The following is a 19,067-nucleotide window of genomic DNA, read 5'->3' as shown; positions in this document are numbered from 1 at the left end:
TCAAACTCATCCCCCACCCTGAAGTGTATATATAATTTAATTATACTGCTCAATGCTCTCATTTCACTTAGTATTTTTTCAATATACATTTTTTAAAAGTGAAGTACAAAGGTAAAGGAATATAATCCCCTCTTATTTCATTTCACAGACCACTATAATGACTAGGGAACAGATACAGAAAGAATATGACGCTCTAGTTAGAAGCTCAGAGCAGCTTCTGAGTGCACTGCAAAAGAAGAAACAGCAAGAGGAGGAAGCAGAGAGGCTACGACGCATCCAGGAGGAAATGGAAAAAGAAAGAAAGAGACGTGAAGAGGAAGAGCAGCAACGAAGAAAGGAAGAAGAGGAAAGACGTCTGTAAGTCTTGAATAACTTGCTGGTTTATAGAATGAAAAAAAAAATAGGAAAGGCACTTTAATAAGGTTGGTTTTAATACTCCTATGCTTAAAAAGAGTCTCTTGGATTGTACTCCTGGTGTGCTATGCAGTGTTAAAACGTTTCCTTTCCCAGTGATTTATAAGGTAAGTATAGTCAGAATAGGGTATGGAAGAAATTATATGATGCTGCTGGAAATACAGATAGACTTGGAAAGTTTCTTGACTTTACATGTACTGTCCTGTCATCAGCACTTCTGTATTACCATTCAATTTTATGGAAGATGCTTTCATATCTCTTGTTTATTTGCATCATAATAACATGTTTCATTTCCTCATTCTCTTTTGTAATAGGAAAGCTGAGATTGAGGCGAAGAGAAAACAGGAAGAGGAAGAGAGGAAAAAGAGGGAAGAGGAAGAAAAGCGTATTCAGGTAATGTTTTAGCGGTGTGGGGTTTTTTTTTGGTTTGGTTTGGTTTTTTTTCTAGTCTACATGCAAGTTCAGGTTCTTCTGACTAGAGGTGCCTTTGTTTTTAAAGGATTTTTAAAGTTATTTTAAGGTTAAAAATACACAACACTGGAGAATCCTAGTTTAGCCTTTGAAGTTTTTGCAGATGTTCCATGTCAGGCAGGTTTGCCACTCTTTTACTAGAAGTCACATCTGGACTCAGGCTGTGTCATGTACCAGCTTAACTGTAAAAACTTTGGGAATATTGGTAATAATGAGAGGCTACAGGACTGTCTCTAGTAGCCCCCTTGACTACGTTCATGTAGAATAAATGCATGTAATTCAAACCCTACACCTCCACCACTCCCACTTGATTCCTGATGCTTCTTACTGATCCCATCGTGAACTCTCACTCTGAGGTGTGTTTGGCCCCTGTACCCTTGTTTTCCACTTGTCTTGGAGATTGCCTGGGTCACCTGGGAGAGCAGTCTCAGAGAGAAAAAACTTCTCTGTAGGGGTAGTTGTAGCAAGTGCAGTGCAGTGGTCACTGATGTTTACAGACTCTTTTAAGCCCTGTCCATGATTAATCAGAAGCAGAATTTTTCTCCTGTATCTTGTAATCCCTGGAGTTAGCCTAGCCCTGCTTATCCTCCTTGCCTCTGCATACTTTTTTCAATCACCTTACCCTTGTTCCTGATAAACAAGTTGCTAGAACTAGCAGAGAAATTATAGCCTAACTTTGATGAGAAATGAATCTTTCCTGTACTATTGGGTCTGTCACCTGTATCAGAATAATAAGCCCTACCAGCTTTCAGAAGTTAAACATAAAAAGAGTAAGTTGCTATTTGGCTGGTCTCTAAATCATTGCTTGGAGACCATTACAGATGTGCCTAGTGTTTTGTGAGAAATTGATAGGGTAAGCTTCCATTCAGGGACAGTTTAAATGGATTAAACTTTGTCCACTGAGGAAGCAAGATGGACTGTTGCCAGAAGGTTTAAAAACTTGGTCTGCCAGCACTATGAGCATCTCTAGGGATTGTTTCTTTGTTTCTGTTTCTATGTGGATATCTGCAATGCAGCATGTAATTTACACTTTTACTTAGAAATGCTGTGTTTGGATACAAAGCAGATATGTAATCCAGTAGGGTATTTCTTTCTTCTACATACAGTTAATTACTCACAATCTCTCCTTCTGGTGGTTGTTACTATCAGCTAATCTAAAATGGAATTCATAGAGTAAAGTCACTGGTCTTACTGCACTGCTGGAGTGGTGCAAATTCGTGATAATGAGCGCGAAGTGACTGTCTGTTGAGTTTTGGGCACCGAGAAAGACACTCCTAAGACTTGTCGTGTATGACTTTCAGAAGTATGACTTGGATGGTCGCATTTTTACTTAGTGTGTGTGCAAGACCCTTTGTTAAATAATGATTGTAAACTGGAATTAAGTTTTGCTCTGCAGAGGCAGTATATCTGGATTGCTTCTGCATTGCAATAAGTCAGGATTTTACCATTTGCTTAAATTCAAAGCCAGATCAGGTCCACAGAGGATTCCAGTGTTTGTCTTGACCCCTTCTCAGAATGAACCACAGACTTATATGCACAGCAGTGCCTGTTGCAAAGTCCTATAATGCCAAGTGCAGAACGTCAAGGGAGTATTGTGTCAGCGCTATGGAGGAGTAACCATATTGCTTTCTTTCGTCTGAGCTTTAATGATTCTAAAAACTTTTGAAGTCTAATTTTCATAATAGTTAACAAAAAGCTTCATGTGTTTTTTTAAATAAGGAATAATTGATTGACGCTTTAATTTGAAAAGGTAATACAAGTGGTGGACAATAATGATTTGATAAACTATATGTAAACCAAGATGCAATCTGTAGCTGTTTTGTTTTTCTTGGGTCAAACTAAATACTAATGCTGTTACTTTTTCAGTTCTGTAAATTTTGCATGTTTTGAAAGCTCTAAATATACTACTTGGTATATTTTTCTAATAGTTTGCTTATGTAGGTAGCATTTTGGTTTTGACTGTATAAGGTTAAAGTTGTGTTTTTGTAAAACAGGCTGAAATTGAGGCTCAGCTAGCTAGAGAACGAGAAGAGGAAACCCAGCACCAGGCGGTTCTTGAACAGGAGCGTCGTGATCGTGAGCTTGCAATGAGAATTGCCCAGAGTGAGGCAGAACTCATCAGTGATGAGGCTCAGCTTGATTTAGGATTGCGCAGGTATGGGGTTAAGTAGTTAAATTTCTCCTTCCCCCCCTCCCTATCCTGATCCACTTGAGAATATGCTCTAATTGGTTTTATGTATTTTTCTATTAATTAAATGGACCTTTTAAGTCAGTGTATTGGAATATTTTTCAAATTAACTTGTGAAATTTGTTAGAAATAGATTACTTTTGCTTAAAGACTTTGTCCATTTTGTGTCTTGCTATGTCAGTAATCTAGCAGGTGCTTGTGAATACAACTGCAGTTCTCTTTCTGAGTTCTGGCAAGGATGGTAACCAATTTGAATTGTGATTTTTATGGCTTATTTAAAGTAATGAATGAAATTTCTTCAGTGGTAAGTAGTAATAAAATATACCCTTTCTGGTACTTGATAGTTCCAGTAGTATGGTGTGAATCTGGGGGGGAGGTGGGTTTGTTTTTTTGTTTTTTTGTTTTTTCTAACAAGAAGCCCTCTTTGAATGCAGAAATAGTACTTATTTCTCTGTCCTGACTGGTAAGTTTTGTCAAGTGGAATGAATATGTTTAACATAGATGAGTTTGAAAATTAAATGTTGTCTTAAACATTTTGTTTTGTTTTGTTTGAACTTTTTGATGGGTCACAAGAAGTGCTTGGCTTTTGGTATACAGATCCACACTGCCTGCAGAGCAAGAGGTCTTCATGTGTAAAGGGTGATGCCTCAGAAGCCTTATAGCCAGCAAATGTACATGTAATTAATCAATGTGTTTTCTAACTGTATGGCTTTGTTTCTTCCTTGGAAAACATCTTTAAGATGTGCTCTCTGCATAGTTCTCCTAAGGAGAAAAACAATTTGTGCTTTTTTTTTTTTTTTTTGGTATTGGTAGAGTTCTTGGCTTTCTGTTTCTATGTCAAGAACGCAGCAGTATTGGGAAAAATTTAGGTGAGAATTTGGCATAAAGTTCTAGTAAAAATGGTACTTACTGTTCAAATTGCATATAGAGACCTATGAACATGATCACGTCATTGATGACTTCATTAGTACTGGTCTACTCAGTTTGTTGTTGTTGAAAGAAGGCGGTGTAAGAAAATACCAAGTGTTTCCATGGAATTTCAGGCTCCCAGATCTGTTCTCTTTGCTACTCACGTTTTATCTAGATGTGTACTTTTTTTTTTAATAACTGTATGCCTACATGAGATAGCTAGGTAATTTTTTTTGTCATGTATGATACTGAGTTTCGGACACTTCCAGTAAAATTATTGTGGTATCTTCTACTGAAATCCAAGGGTAAATTTCCACATAACTGCAGGAATCGACTTAAAGGTCAAAACTGTGGGAATTCTTCTCTGAAATGAAAACTGTTCATTGGTTTGAACAAATCCTGTAATTTAATAATTCAAACATAAATTCTCAGGACTTATTTTAACTGGTATCAATTACAATTTTACTAGGGTCTAAGGAGGTTATATTCTGCCATCTTCTGGATTCGAGACTTGCATATTACCATATGATAGGCTAAAATCACTGTGACTTTTATGTATGTATATTTCCCTTTTCTGTTAAGTTCTGCTGTAGTAAGATAAAACATGTATCACTTCATACTGAATTCATGCAGTATACTGGTTTTACAGTGTTTTCACACAATTTTGTAAAAAAACGTTTCATGCTTACTCGTTGGCATGAATACAAGGGTATTTTCCGTTGTTCTGTGCTACCTGTGGAGTGAAAATAGTAAGAACAAGGTGATTTTAACATGCCACTTTGAAGGAACTCGTATATTTTGCTCATTTTGAAGGAACATGTGATACTTGCATATTTGTCATACTTGAAAATGAGTTGCTTCTACTTTTACTTCTTTTCTCCAAATATCTTGCTGCATTCACTATTACTTTTCATAGATATCTAAAGGTTTATAAGTATTAGTAGTTTCTTTGAGAAATATACTTGTTGGCTCCTGTCAAAGGCGAAAAGTTGTTTGTTCTGGCAGTAGATCCAGCATTTTTATTTGTGCTTATTCTGTGCTGGGTATGCTGGACCTCTCCTAGCTTCATGCAATTTTGTTACTCATCCACAATTTGAAAGCCTGTGTGATAAGGGATTTACTGCACCTAGGGGCAAATTAACAGAAGTGCTTAGCACTTAAGAGTTAAATAATAGACACCTATTTTGAACTCTCCAATATTTTTAATTTACGTGGCTTACTGAAACATACAGTATAGCATATAGGACCGAAATAAGCTAGCCTCAGTGACGGTATTGTGAGTATATCTGGTCTGTGCTTTGCATTGGAACAATCCAAATAAGTTCTAATTTGTAGCATAGTCGCTGCTCCATGTGTGTAGATGTGGGTCTTCAGTATGGCAGTTAGACTCAGTGTCTTTTCACAGCTTGCATGAAGAAGCTATCTGTACTGTTCCCAGAGCAGCTACATGAGGATTGCTGTTACTTCTTGTGATATGCTTATCCAGGCATAAAATATATTAGTAGCATGTCTCAAAATCTTTGGTTTTGGAAGGGGGGGGGGGGGGGGGGGGGGGGGGGCTGGGAGGAAGGGTGGGGGAAGTTTTCACTTGTACTTTTTTTCCAGATTATCTTAATTTAACTTTCTAAAAATAATTTAACACTTATGATTGAATGAGAAAGGTGGATAAAAAAGGTCTATATAATCCTGTTCTCAGTTAAAAAAAATCATAGTAAATAAGAAGTGAGAGAGCAGGAAATACTATGATGCACCTTTTCCCACTTCAGTTATTAAAAAGGTGACTGGGAAGTACTCTGTTTAACATAAATATCTTCTATTTGCAGACCCAAAGGAACAAAGCAGCAAATGACTGCGTATGGCATTTTTTTTCCATTTGAATGCTCTAATAAAAAAAAAAAAAGCAACACTAATTAATTCAAATGAAATTGATATTGTCCTCTTATTTACTAATACCCCATAATAATCTTTATTAGCATGCATCTGTAAAATTTAAATCAGTTTGTAACACCTTATATCCACTATATTGCTTATGTCTAATAAACAAGTTAATAATCTAATATACCTAATAATATCTATTTAAAGATGATTATATAATCAGTGTAAACTTTTTCACATACCATCCATTTTTCACTGCACTGTGTGATTTATTGCTCTTTACAGAATCAGGACTTTATCCCTATATTAGAATGGAAATTATTTAAAATAAGTAGCTATTTTTTTTTGTGCACTTGAATTAGCTTCAGTTTGGTTGGCAAGAGACTATCACAGTTATAAAGGCTGGTTTTGTATTAGTATGTTTGGTTTATGCTTATTTATCAATTTTCTTATAGGGAGCAAATGGCCACAGAAATGTCAGAAATATTGTCTAGGTAGGTGAGAAGACAACACCAAATGAATCAATCATTTTATAAAAAGAAATCACACATGAAATGGGTTGAATTATTATGGAATGAAAAATAATGGAATTTTTTTTTGAGTGCTAAGCAGATAAGTATTTCTTTCAGATAATTTCCTTCATCCTTTTTTCCAGCAATTATTTTCTGCTATTTTAATTGATTATATAAAAAAAAGAATAAGAATCGTTCACATAGCCTGGTATTTTGTGGAATTTTGATAATGTTCCTCCAGCTTTCTTCTCTTTCACTTTTCTTATAATGATAATAGAAAATTAGGCTCCACATCTTTCGAAGGAGGATTTTTACATTCAACGCAGACACAGATTCAACACAAGAGTTAATGAAGTTATTTAATGTTAATGTAACTTAGTGCTTTTAATAAGAAAATATTCTAGTTATAAGTCCCTTCAAATAAAAGCAGTTTTGAAAATTACCATGTTAAAGCATATTAAAACCCCTCTTAAGACATCTAAATAAAATCCCCTTCTGAGATTTCTTGAATGCTAATACAAGAGTTTATGCACAATGCAGGAGAAAAGGGGAATGATCTGAATGATCAGGTTTAGATCGGAATACAATTCTACTGTAAGTCTTACTAGTTTGTGTTAGCATACTAATTCTCTGTTGAAAGAAAATGTTATAATGTCCTCCATATCAGTAAGTAATTAGAAAGTGTTTTGTGCAACTTGAGGACAAAAATAACATTTTGACATTCACTTTCTGAAACTTACATAAGAAGCAAAATTGTTTAGAGTTTTTAAAAGTCAATCTGTTGTTAAACAAGCTACCGTGCTGTGCATATCTAGTCTGAAGATGATCGGTCTTGCATGATTGATGGGTTTCTAGTTGTAGCATTGATAATTGGGAACACAGCTGTTAACTAAATTGGTTTCTTGCAGTGGCATTTTAAGACTAGGAATAAACAGTGTTGTGTGTAATTAAGTTAGCATGTGAATTTGGATGGCTAGATTGTATTGCATATATTGACGTAGTTCCAATGACAACAGCCAATTCTTAACATGCAAAAAAAATCACAAAACTTTGGGGCAAAATCAGTAGCTCTCTGTTTTGGTTGAATTCAAAATGCAATACTTACTGCATGCTTGTTTAACTACATTTTTTTCACTTTTTGTATACTGGAAACTTTTGACTTGAGACTTTTTTTTTTTTAAGTCTGAAAATACTGTTTATGATCCATAACTTTGTCAGATTGAGCAGTGAAGACTGATTGTCAAGTATGATGCTGCTCTTACTGCCAGACTGTTATGCTTAATGTCATGTAGAAAACAAGAGGGTGATCTGCAGAGTGCATAGTAGTACTGTAATGGAAAGGCTAAGCCATTCAATTGGATTAGCATTCTTAAAGATTACTAGTTTAACCAGAGATCTTACAGCCTAGTTCTGCTGCTCTAAATTATGTAGCAAACTCTTAGAGTGGTGGGTAGTGTTGCTAATTAAGGAAAATCCTTAGGATTTGTCAAATTAGATTCAAGAAGGTTAGACACCAGGCAGTGGAAATTACATTTAGCAGCAGTCCTTTAATGTCCTAGAGGTATGCCAATGATAAAAAAAAAATAAAATACATATTTTGGAGGAGACTGTCTGTCTAATGATTTGTTATACACTTATGAGTATGGCAAAGGGTGAAGAAGAGTTCCTGTCCCTCAGCTCTGTACTGATTAAAAGTCAAAGAGGTAATTTTTTATGTCAGACTTCTCGCATACCATAACTGGAAGCTGTGTGTTGACTCAGGTTAGTCGTATGAGTAGGCATAATTAAGCTAATTCTGGAATAAACAGTAAGATTCTATAGTATTAATTACATTGAAGAAATGGTTCAGTTGCTATTAAGAAGAACATTTGACTAAACAGATTGTTTTATTCTATGAAACTTAAAAATAAATTGCATTTGTTATCTCTGCTTTCAGAACTGCTATATCTGCATAGAGAAATTTTTCACAGAAAATATATTTAGAACCTATGAAGTAGAAAGGGAAAATAAACAACATAAAACTTCATAGTCCCACATGAGACCTTTACAGAAAAATAAACTTTAAAATAGTATTCACTGGATTATAAATACTGTAATGATGTAACAGTCCCACAAAGATACTGGTGCACAAACAGTTATGATGTAACAGTCCCACAAAGATACTGGTGCACAAACAGTTTAACTGAAAAGGTCTGGTTTCTTCTGTTTTTCTTTCTTGTGAGCTTTTAAAGTGACGTACTGCATCAAGTATTTTGCTACCCTGCTAAAGGTCTAGTTCCTTCTGAACAAATCCTTTCAGATCCTGAAAGATAATACAGTTTGCCTCATATTCTTAGTCATGGGCATTAGCAGAGGTTGGTAAAATCATGTGTCTGTTCCTGAATTCCTTAGTATTTAAAAAGTATTTTCATTGTCACTGAATGTTGGAGTGTTTTGAACTTGGTGTATATCCAAATAATCTGAGAGAAGTTTGCCGTTCCTAAGGGAGAGTTCTTACACTTGTTATCCATACCATTTTTAAGGCGGGGGGGGGAATTTTTTTAGGTTTGTCAAACAAACGTTAGTTTGTTACATGGATAACCTTATACGTACTGTTAAAGATGATGGAGATTTTACTAATAATTCCTCACTTGCATTTGCTGTTGACTTTATTGCATACTACCTACATGACGGATACCTTTTACCTTTGAAAAACACTGTTTCTAGTTGAGTCTCTTTATACTGGTCAGCCTTTCTTCTTAGAGTGGTCTTTTCTTCCTTGGTATCTCTTAATGATTTCCCCCCCCACCAGAATAAATATTGCCATTCTCAGACAGCTACTATACAATTAATATAGAATTATTTTGATTTCTTCTCGCAAATTAGACTTTTATCACAGATGTAGAATATTTTCTCTAGTCTTGGAACAAGGATTTTGTCTGAATCCAGTTTTAAACAGCAGAGGAAATGCCTTTTTCCCCCTTCTCTTTGTCTACTTCAGAAATATTTTTCCTCATCTGTTTTTTGAATGGAACTAAAAATGTATATGGCCACTCTTTGTTGTCTGTATTCTGCATCTTGACTAGTACCAAGAAAAATATACATCAGCGTGGGGTGAGGTATGCATGAATAGAATATGCATCTTTTCACACATAAGCACTAATTATTAATGACAATTCCTTTTAATCTCTAGGCAACCAATCAGATTATTATATGATTTTGGACATAAAAGATGCTTTCACTTTTTCTTAATCATTTGAACATCTTGAAAATAATATGGTACTTTGCCTTTGAATTCAGTCCCTCTACTGCTGATTTTCATTGTAATAAGCGTGCTGCAGTGTTGATCGTGGGATCTGTTCCTCCTGTTGTAACAATTCCTGTTTCATACTTGAACAAAAATACATATATATTTTTTTAATAATTGTAGAGGTCCTGCAGTTCAAGCCACTAAAGCTGCTGCTAGTACTAAGAAGCATGATCTCAGTAAGTGGAAGTATGCAGAGCTTCGCGATACAATCAATACATCCTGTGGTAAGTTGGGGTTGTTTTTTTCTTATTTGAGAAAAGTCAAGTTGTAGTTTTATGAAAGATGTTTCTTTCTTCCTATGACAAAGATAAAAACTTGCTTATGAATTTATTCAGGTTTGAATGAATGTCAGATTAATTCTAAAAAGTTCTGTTACCCCAAAGAGAACAGTGAACTAAGCTATTTCCATATTGAGGAAACAGAATTTCCTTTGTTACCTCCTTTGCTGGTTGTATATTTATGATGTCAAACTGCTTAGGCCATAAAATACGTGTTGTAATTTCTTAATTACATTGTCTCAGTTTTATGTATTTCCACAAAGGGAATAACAATTATTATGCTTTACCTAAAATTTGCATGTTCCAAGAAATTTTTTGCTATCACTTCTTGCTGTCATCAAATCACAAAAAAGCAAATATGTCATGTAAAGCACAGCATAAAATATTTTCCATCTTAGATGTTCAGATTATTCTTTAATTTTCAAAATGTGTAACTTCATTTGGGAAGCTCACAGCTGAGATATTAATTACTTTTCCCCCAATGTTATGAAGATAGAAACAGATAAGAATTACTCCTTTATTAAACATTACTGTTTCTTCCTGCTTCTGATTGAAAGCAGTTGGTTAATTTCTGATTTAAGATAACTCAGAATTTCTCCCTAGATGTAGAAATTGGAAACAAACCCATTCTCTCTATTTGTATTTAAAACCTGAAGTTAGCTCCAAATTCTAACTGTATCTTTATTGTTTTTACATATGCAAGACTGGAACAATGTTTTCAGCTGAATAGGTGGTGCAGTAATACATGGTGCTAATGTATGTTCATTCCTAGTGAAGCCAGTTTGGATACTCTTAGGTGACTAATGAAAAAGCCTTGCAATCATTCAGTCTCTTAGTATCATGAAATTCAGCAAAATTAAAATATATTTAATAAAGTGGAAAAAGAACCTAGATCTGAGCAGTGAAATTGCCTATTTTCTGTTTTTCAGTTGCAGAAATAAAGTTCAGTGGTGAAATTTTGTCTGTTTCTGTACTGCTTGGCTTGTGATAATGTCAACAGACAAATTTAGCAAAGTGAAGATTTTATTTGTAGCATTTCACTGCTCCAGATTTCACAGTAGAACAGCTACTTTGGGGACTGCCATTCATCTAAAGGCAAAAAGGATATATAGCACTCCAAGGATCTTTCTGGGCCATAAAATACAGGCCTTGTTGCTGCAGAGAATGAGGGTTTATTATATTATATTGTATTATAACATATTAGTGTTACAAACTGATGTAAAATTATGTACCTATCAATATAGAAAAGCATTTCATAAGTAATTCTGATTTTTCTCACTCATCCCTTCCTTCCTCATTTTTGAGACAGATATTGAACTGTTGGCGGCTTGCAGAGAAGAGTTTCACAGGAGGCTAAAGGTATATCATGCTTGGAAATCCAAGAATAAGAAACGCAACGCAGAAACAGAACAGCGTGCTCCCAAATCAGTCACAGACTACGGTGAGGAGAGATAATTTTGTGTTTATAATAATTTTGGTGACAATATTCTAAAGAAAATATTTCTAGAATATTTTTTGGTTTGCTAGGTTGAAGGAAATTCTTGGGTTTTTTAGAGTATTTTTATACTAATTTAAGGTAAATATTTTCAAAAGATTGTAACTGGCAAATACTTTGCAGAAAGTAGAATACTTCCAGGAGACCCAGATACATGTACTGAATAGCTCTCCCTAAAACTTTTTCTCATATCAACTCACGTCTGTTAAAAATAGTTCTTGATTTAGTGTTGCAGTTGCTGGAATTTTTTGCTAAATGTTCACTGCTGTGCTACTTAAGACTAAGGAAGATAATTTTCCATTTATGAAACTGGTTTGCATTTTGAGATGTTTGAGACTTCGTTTTTAAGGTTGTTCATGCTAGTTCTGACCTTGGTAATTACAAATATTGCTTTCTGAGAGTAGTTAGTGATAGTTCAGAGCAGAGAATTATACCTAAGGGTCAAATAGAGATTCTAAAAATAGTTCACAAATAGACCATCTATCAGAGAATTGCATGTGATTTTTATTTCTTTTTTTTTTTTGGTGCTATAAAAAACAAGATTGGAAGGAATCATGCTCTGTATGTCATTCATTCATTACATTTGGGGTCCAGACAAAACAAAAAGTATTGGTGATAAGGGTTTTTTCTCATGCTTTAATTCTTTCGTAAGATACAGATGCATAGACATAGGTGTAGACACTTTTAAAAGGTGCTAATAATTTCCTCATTTACATTACTGTAAGCCTTATATTTCAGGTTACATTCTCTTTTTTAAAATTGTATGAGTGTTGATATTGCAACTTGTGATTATGGGATGAAAAATTTTGTGTAGTCCCTGGTTTCTTATTAGACTGTCATTCTGCTGATTTCACAGATGGGTGTTTATTGTCAAAGCAATGCACTAGTGAGAATAAGTGACTGCCTTCAACAAAAACTTGTAGGAGGTACCATGTTTAATGCTGCCAGACCTGAAAATTAGGTGCCCAGTTTCTGGAGTGATATTTGCAGAGTGGATTGTTACTCTTTCCTTGCCACCCCACCCCCCAAGTCCAGTGATCGTCTGTTGTAAAAGGAGTCTAAGAAATTAACAGAATCACAGCAAATGGAAACAATAATTTAGTCAGATCTTTCCTGCTGTCTTCTGGTTCCATAATTCTTTTGTTCTGGCCATACAGTTAATGGGAGAGGCAGAGAAAGTGAAGATGGGGAGAAGATGCTCTCCCCAAAGTCCCATTAGCCTCGGATTAGAGCGTTGTCCTGGGACATGGGGGATGCAGGTCCCAGGGGGTACAGGTGCCCTACTTATTCGCAGTGTTAGTTCTTATACAACAGTTTCTCCTTCCCCTTGATTCATTTCCTGAGTTATGCATTGCTTGAGCATTACCTGAGAATTTGAGCTTTTCAGGGAACTTTGGTACAGATATATGGCAGGTCAAATCTGGACCCCTGGAAAAGATGTTGTCAAAGAATGGGTCCTTGTGGCCATGCTTAGTAATGTGGTTTTAAGTGCTTAAGAAAGCTTATGACTGAAACTGCAGGAAAAGGCATATGAAGTGCTTATGCGAAGTGGCAAGTTGCTTTGCATTTGAGCTCGCAAATTCTGTCTGGAGCTAAATGGGTAAAATGAATATTCATGCACAGTATTGCTGATGGGAAGTAGCAAAGAGCAGAAAATCTTTGGATTTCTGCAAATAAAGTTTGGAACATTCATGATCTCATCACATTTAGACATTTACAGCATTCTTTTCAATGTTTTTCATTACATTTTTTTACTTTTCTTGAAATATGGCTTCATATTTCTGAAGAAAAGTTAGAACATTGCAGGTCAGAAGAAAGTCACTGATAGTGACCTTTAGAGACTCTCATTAATGTCAGAAGTATTCTTCCATTTGCAAATAATTATACTACATGGGCATTTCACATCGATGTGTTGTAATGATCTGAGAAGGTAGTAAGAAGGAACTCTGATTTCTTAGATGTTTAAGCTAGAAGTCTTTCGAGTGTGAGTGGGTGTGTGTTGCAAATGATGTAGTTTCTTTCCATCTTTTCACTGATGCCATGTAATTTTACAGGTATCCTTTAATTAAATTAATTCATTCAGTATAGAAGCTAAACACTGGTTTGTGTATTATTATTGGAATAGGCAGATTTGGTATTAATAGAGGTCTGGAAATATTTTCCTAGCAGAAGTGTCAAAAATTAAAAGTACTATGTTAATTAACTAGCAGATTTGTTACAGCAATCTGTGCTTAGCATGTATAGAACTGAGGTTTTGTAACAGGCATTGCAAATCATTGAAGTAATCAATTTCAAAATTAATTCCTGATGAAAACAGAAGCAGTTGGAAATCTGTGAAACTTGAGGAAAGGAGACATTTTATGTATGTCAGTGAGCAGAAAATGAATAGAAATTAGCTCGACATCTGTGTTTTTGTAACTAGAATTTCCATTTGTCTGTCATCAGCATTGGTGAAAAATGTTGAGGTAATGAAACTATAACTTATAAAGGATCAGCACTTTTACATTTTGTTCAACATGTAATATTTGTTCGCAGATTTTGCACCATTTTTGAGCAACTCACGTAAGTGGGGAGATGGTTATTTGAGCTAACTGAAGAATAGGAACACTTCAGAGCCCTATACTAACATTAGTTAATCCAGTGTTTTGCTACACATGTACACAGAATTTAATTGTTCAAAAAAAAAAATCTATTTCACAATTTGGCAATGTTATTCAACTGATGGTAATTATATGTTACTCTAGTAATTTACAAATGTACTTTACTGCTTATCTTCATGAGATCCTACCCCTTTGAGCAGTCATGGGAAGGGAGAATGAAATAACCTTTTTATGTAGGTTATTTGAAGGTATAATCTCCTATTTTTGTTCTCTTTTCTCCTTCCCTTCTGTCCCCCCAAGAAATACCGTGCTTGTTCTAATGTTTTTTTTAGTGTCTGCACATGGCTTTTTGTTGTAGCAAAACTCTGGAATCCACTTAATGTAATAGCTATTTTCCTAGCACACAAACTAACATTCAGGTGGTGGTTTCTTTTGAATAAAGAACTGCAATTCCATAGCACTGAGAAGTAGAGGCTATATTGGCTGCTTAGCATTCCTGTCCTCTAGATTTCCTGCTGGATTTAGGTATGCATAGGGGTAGAAATAAGCCTTAGCATTACCACTGCAGTGCAAAAAGTGTTTGACAATATTAAAGCACTGATCTGCTGTGCTAGATATTCAGACAATTTGCAGAAGACAGAATTAATTTCCTATAAACTATAGACTATGTCTCCCTGTAAAATACATGCTTTATCAGAGTTCATGTATAAAAGTAGCATTCACCTATTAAAACCTGTTTTGTGTTTCTTCTCTTTGTTTATGTAGACATGGAAAAAACTTTGGGGGGCATGATTTGTATAGTACATACATTTTTTTTTTTTTTTAAGATTCTGCTCTTCACATTTAGAAAAACTATTTTTGCTTGAATCTAAGTGGAAGAAATTTCAAGGTGCATTTGCTAGTCTATTATTAGTCTGTAAAAATACATTATTAGAAGTGATTGTCATTTTTCATTTTATTAAATTTTAGCTCAACAATTAGCTTTTCTGCTTAATAGACAATGGACAAAAAGGAATTCACTTTAATTATTCTCTTTATGCTCAAACATGGAACTATTAATACTGATTCTTTTGTAGAGATGGCATAGATTCACATTCAGAATTTCTTAAACAGGGTATTTGTAACAGTGGTATTATAAACCACTAAAACAAGATCAGTAATAAACTTTTACAGGAGGCGGTTATTAAAGGAAAGGATCTTGCTTGTAAGAGCATTTACTATTTAAAACTGATTATGATAGTGTATATATAACATCAAGAAGGTCAATCAGTTGATGAGTCAACATAGAGAGTATTTGCTTTTATTTGAAAGAAAGTTTTTCTCCAAAGTCTGAAATGTGTGGGACTCTGAGTGAGTCCAAAAATGCACATGGCAAATGTTTACCAAAAATATATATGAAGCTTTAAAAGATTTCATACAACTCTGTCTCCTCTAGAAGTTTGGTCTGTTGATCTTAATGGTCCAAAATAAACAATTTCAACAGGAAGAGAGCAGCTAGAGAGTAGTTCTAATGCTGGAGTTTAGTACACAGAAATCTAGGCAGAAAGCTACGTTTGGTGGCAGCTTTGTAATAAGCAGTATTTGTTGTCAACGTTTCTATTAACAAATTAGCCATTTCTAACAGTATTACACACCCTTCTGTGACTGTCAAAATCTTCAAGTGGTGCTTTGTATTTTTCTAACTGAAAATGCTTCTTTGCACTGTGACCTTGTTTTACAAAGAGATGGAGTGAACTAGAGCAGTTACTGATTAACGTTTCTGGTTGGTAAGAAATTTTATATGGGAAGTTTTACCTTAAATATTGACTGAAAGCAGAATGTGTTATTTTACTCACTTTGTTTTGCCTAAATGTACCTGATGCCATTGAGCAACCTAGTACTACATATAGATACAATAGTTAACGTGAGCCTTTCCTCACCAGTGTTGTAGCTGTAGTGGTTAAAAGAATGCATATTATATGAGACGGGAATGCTTTTTAGTTTTGATGAGACTTCAGATGACCTTGTATTCAGAGAGAATCTCTCAGGTTTTGGGGGGTTTGGTTTGTTTTTTGGGGGTTTTGTTTGTTTTGGTTGGTTTGGTTTTTTGGGTGGTTTTTTTTTTTTGTATTTGCTGATTAATCAAGTCATAATATGGCTTTCTTGTTTTCTATTTTTTTGTTTGCTTGTTTTGGGTTTTGGTTTGTTTTTTTTTTTAATGATAGCTCAACAGAATGCAACAAGCCAGCTACCAGCCAGACAACAACAGATTGAAATAAACAGACAACAGCGTTACTTCCGCATTCCCTTCATCCGTCCTGCGGACCAATACAAAGATCCCCAGAACAAGAAGAAGGGTTGGTGGTATGCACATTTTGATGGGCCGTGGATTGCTCGACAAATGGAACTTCATCCTGACAAGGCACCCATTCTCCTTGTAGCGGGTTGGTATTGAAAGCAAAATTCAAATGTTGAAAAGGTTCAGAGTTGGTAACTTCAGCAAAAGAGGTTGATGATACAAGTTTCCCAAGTTGTATCCTCTTTTTTTTCATCAACAGTTCATGTCTGGGCAGAATTTGAGGATTTGGGACTGCTGTTGATGGCGGCCAAATGTTACAGAATATCATTTGGAGATGTAATTTGTCACATGTTTTACTTGTACATATACTTTAATCTGGGAAATCATAGACAGAGTGGGAATCCAAATGTAAATGTTTTTATTATTAAGTGTCCTCAGATTATTCACTGAACTGTAGACAGCATGAAGATAAAATATCACAATTTATCTGGGAAAGTTATACTCATCATTGTATTGGTTTTTAGTTAGCTTTGAAAAATTACACCAGTTTGTGGCAAAACAATTTGCGCGTATGATATATTGTCTTTCCATAGTACGGTGCTAATAGCAAACTGATGCTTTTACTGTATATATGCTGCCTAGTATGGGAGAATAGCTTTTCAGTCTTAAACATTTAAAGTAAAAACTAAATGTGGCAATAGATAGGTAGTGGTTCATTTCGGTAATGAAATGTATCCTCCTTTTCTGTAAGATAATGAAAGGGGGAGAAAACACTGGAGAAATACTGTTTACAGTTCTGGGTTTTGAGTTTTTGTATTTAACTTGTGGACTGAGGAAAAAGCCATAACCAATTTGTTTAGCTTCAGAATGATGCTTTACTAGCAACAAAAGTGCCTTTGTTTACTGCTAATTGTTTTTCATAGAATTCCTTATACCAACTGCTGCCTGTTCAGCATCAAAGCCCATAGCTAAAAGTAGCATTGCTGTTATGAATAGCACATTCAGTGGATCACCTATTAAAAATAAGGTTAGAATATAGCGAGTGAGCTACAGGCATCATTTCATTGGATTCCCTGTGTCAGTCCCATTTGGTAAACACTGTTTGTTTAGCACGGGAGGCTGACAGACTAAGAATACCGGCTACTTGATCAAAAGTCTCGAGTTCTTAAGTCACTTTGCTACATTTAAACAAATTAAGTAGTAACAGCAGATTTCCCCATGAGCTCTGAAGTCTATTAACAAACCAGAGCTTGAGAGAGGAAATGTAATTAACAAAGATCTAGTCTTTGTTAATGGGACCTTTGAATGATGTAAAAGCTTTATAAAGATTTTTCTTTTTCCCTTTACCATTTCAGGTAAGGACGATATGGATATGTGCGAGCTTAATCTTGAAGAGACTGGCTTAACTCGCAAGCGAGGTGCTGAAATTTTGCCGAGACAGTTTGAAGAAATTTGGGAGCGCTGTGGAGGTATCCAGTATCTTCAAAATGCAATTGAAAGCAGACAAGCTCGTCCCACGTATGCTACAGCTATGCTGCAGAACCTATTGAAATAAATGGTCATTTTGCACAGTAGCGTTCGAGATGAGAACCCTTGCCCATGATACAAAGGGAAGAGTTCCTCTGTGCAACAGAGGACGTAAACGTTCTATAATCATGTTAGAGATGTTTAATATAAAGTGAACAGATTTTATTAATCATGTGGTTTGTTAATTTGTACTTTATGATGTTTAATTTGTGTAGTAAACTTTACTAGGTATGAGGACCTTGAAGAAATTTCAGTCAGTGTAGTTTGTTGCATTTTGTTTATATGTTGCGTTTTCTTTAACAGTTTCTGTTATAACTCTTAACACTTTTAAGCAATCTGTCTATACTTGGGTACATATTACAATGAACTGCATTGCAACCACCTTGTTATAAAATCCCCTCTTTAGAATACTGAATAGTTGGCTTCAAGTGGTGGCCTAGTGAAGAGGACATGCTGTTTCTAGTAACTGGAATTGTGAGGCCTTAGCTTTGACTTCTGTTCTGGAGAAGTTGGAGTATACTTTTATATAATCTGAGACATTTTATGTCCTGATCTGAAAACTGGTTAGTGTCTGTATTTACTGACTTTTTCAGAAACTCATGGGAAATCCTCCTAAACTTGAGACCCATAAATTCCTATTTAATGCATTCTCTGTCTTGGGTTAAGAGAAATGGTGTTCTGTACATTCTGAGAAGAGCATTCATGTATGTCAGTAGTGTGTAATGTTGGGGGTACTCAAAGAATGTACTGCTCATTAGGGCTTATACCAATTCTTTCTTAGTTTATTTTTCTTTTTTCTCTTTAAGGGCAAATTTTCTTTAGACTTTGCTTTTCTGACCAAATTTCCATTAGGAATTCTTGGATAGTTTGTTTATCCAGGTAGTGTAATTTCAGTATGTTATGCAAAAGTGTCCAAGACTTTTATCTGGAGGCATATAAGGTTAAGGACAGCATAAGGGAAATATGTTCAGCTTTTTGGTGGCAGTATAACTTAAATGAATATTGAGGCCTGAGCCTCAGACATCCTGTTTATTTTAATTGTAATGAGATGCACAAGGTCAGTACCTTTTGTTAGATTGTATAAAAATTTGGTCCAATAACATCATGCAACATCTTAATGCTATGTACTGATGAAATAGCTACAATTTTTAGTATACTGGAATATCATAGTGATTTGGACACTAAGCTTTGTCTTAATCTCCTCTGTCAAGTTTCATAGCTTGTAATGGTT

At 35.0% G+C, this 19,067-nt stretch overlaps 1 protein-coding gene across 6 annotated transcripts in view; it reads left to right on the top strand.

Moving 5' to 3' along the window:
- MYO6 (myosin VI) overlaps window positions 1–17,864 on the top strand; it is a 79,331-nt gene extending 61,467 nt beyond the window's left edge. For 2 of the 6 annotated variants that reach the window (XM_075707057.1, XM_075707056.1), the window contains exons 25-32: window positions 149–357; window positions 729–807; window positions 2,880–3,040; window positions 9,779–9,882; window positions 11,246–11,377; window positions 13,967–13,993; window positions 16,236–16,454; window positions 17,665–17,864. In XM_075707057.1, coding sequence (XP_075563172.1) covers window positions 149–357; window positions 729–807; window positions 2,880–3,040; window positions 9,779–9,882; window positions 11,246–11,377; window positions 13,967–13,993; window positions 16,236–16,454; window positions 17,665–17,864 — 1,131 coding nt within the window. Of the gene's footprint in view, window positions 1–148; window positions 358–728; window positions 808–2,879; window positions 3,056–3,922; window positions 3,943–5,805; window positions 5,836–6,312; window positions 6,352–9,778; window positions 9,883–11,245; window positions 11,378–13,966; window positions 13,994–16,235; window positions 16,455–17,664 lie in introns of all 6 variants that reach the window. The other 4 variants (XM_075707053.1, XM_075707054.1, XM_075707055.1 and 1 more) reach the window with 4 other exon arrangements.
- The last annotated feature ends 1,203 nt before the right edge of the window (window positions 17,865–19,067 follow it).

This window comes from Pelecanus crispus, chromosome 3 (genome assembly GCF_030463565.1).
Source record: "Pelecanus crispus isolate bPelCri1 chromosome 3, bPelCri1.pri, whole genome shotgun sequence".
In the NCBI taxonomy this organism is placed as follows: Eukaryota; Metazoa; Chordata; class Aves; order Pelecaniformes; family Pelecanidae; genus Pelecanus; species Pelecanus crispus.
The sequence above is the reverse complement of the archived record's forward strand: the minus strand, read 5'-3'. Positions and strand labels throughout refer to the sequence as shown.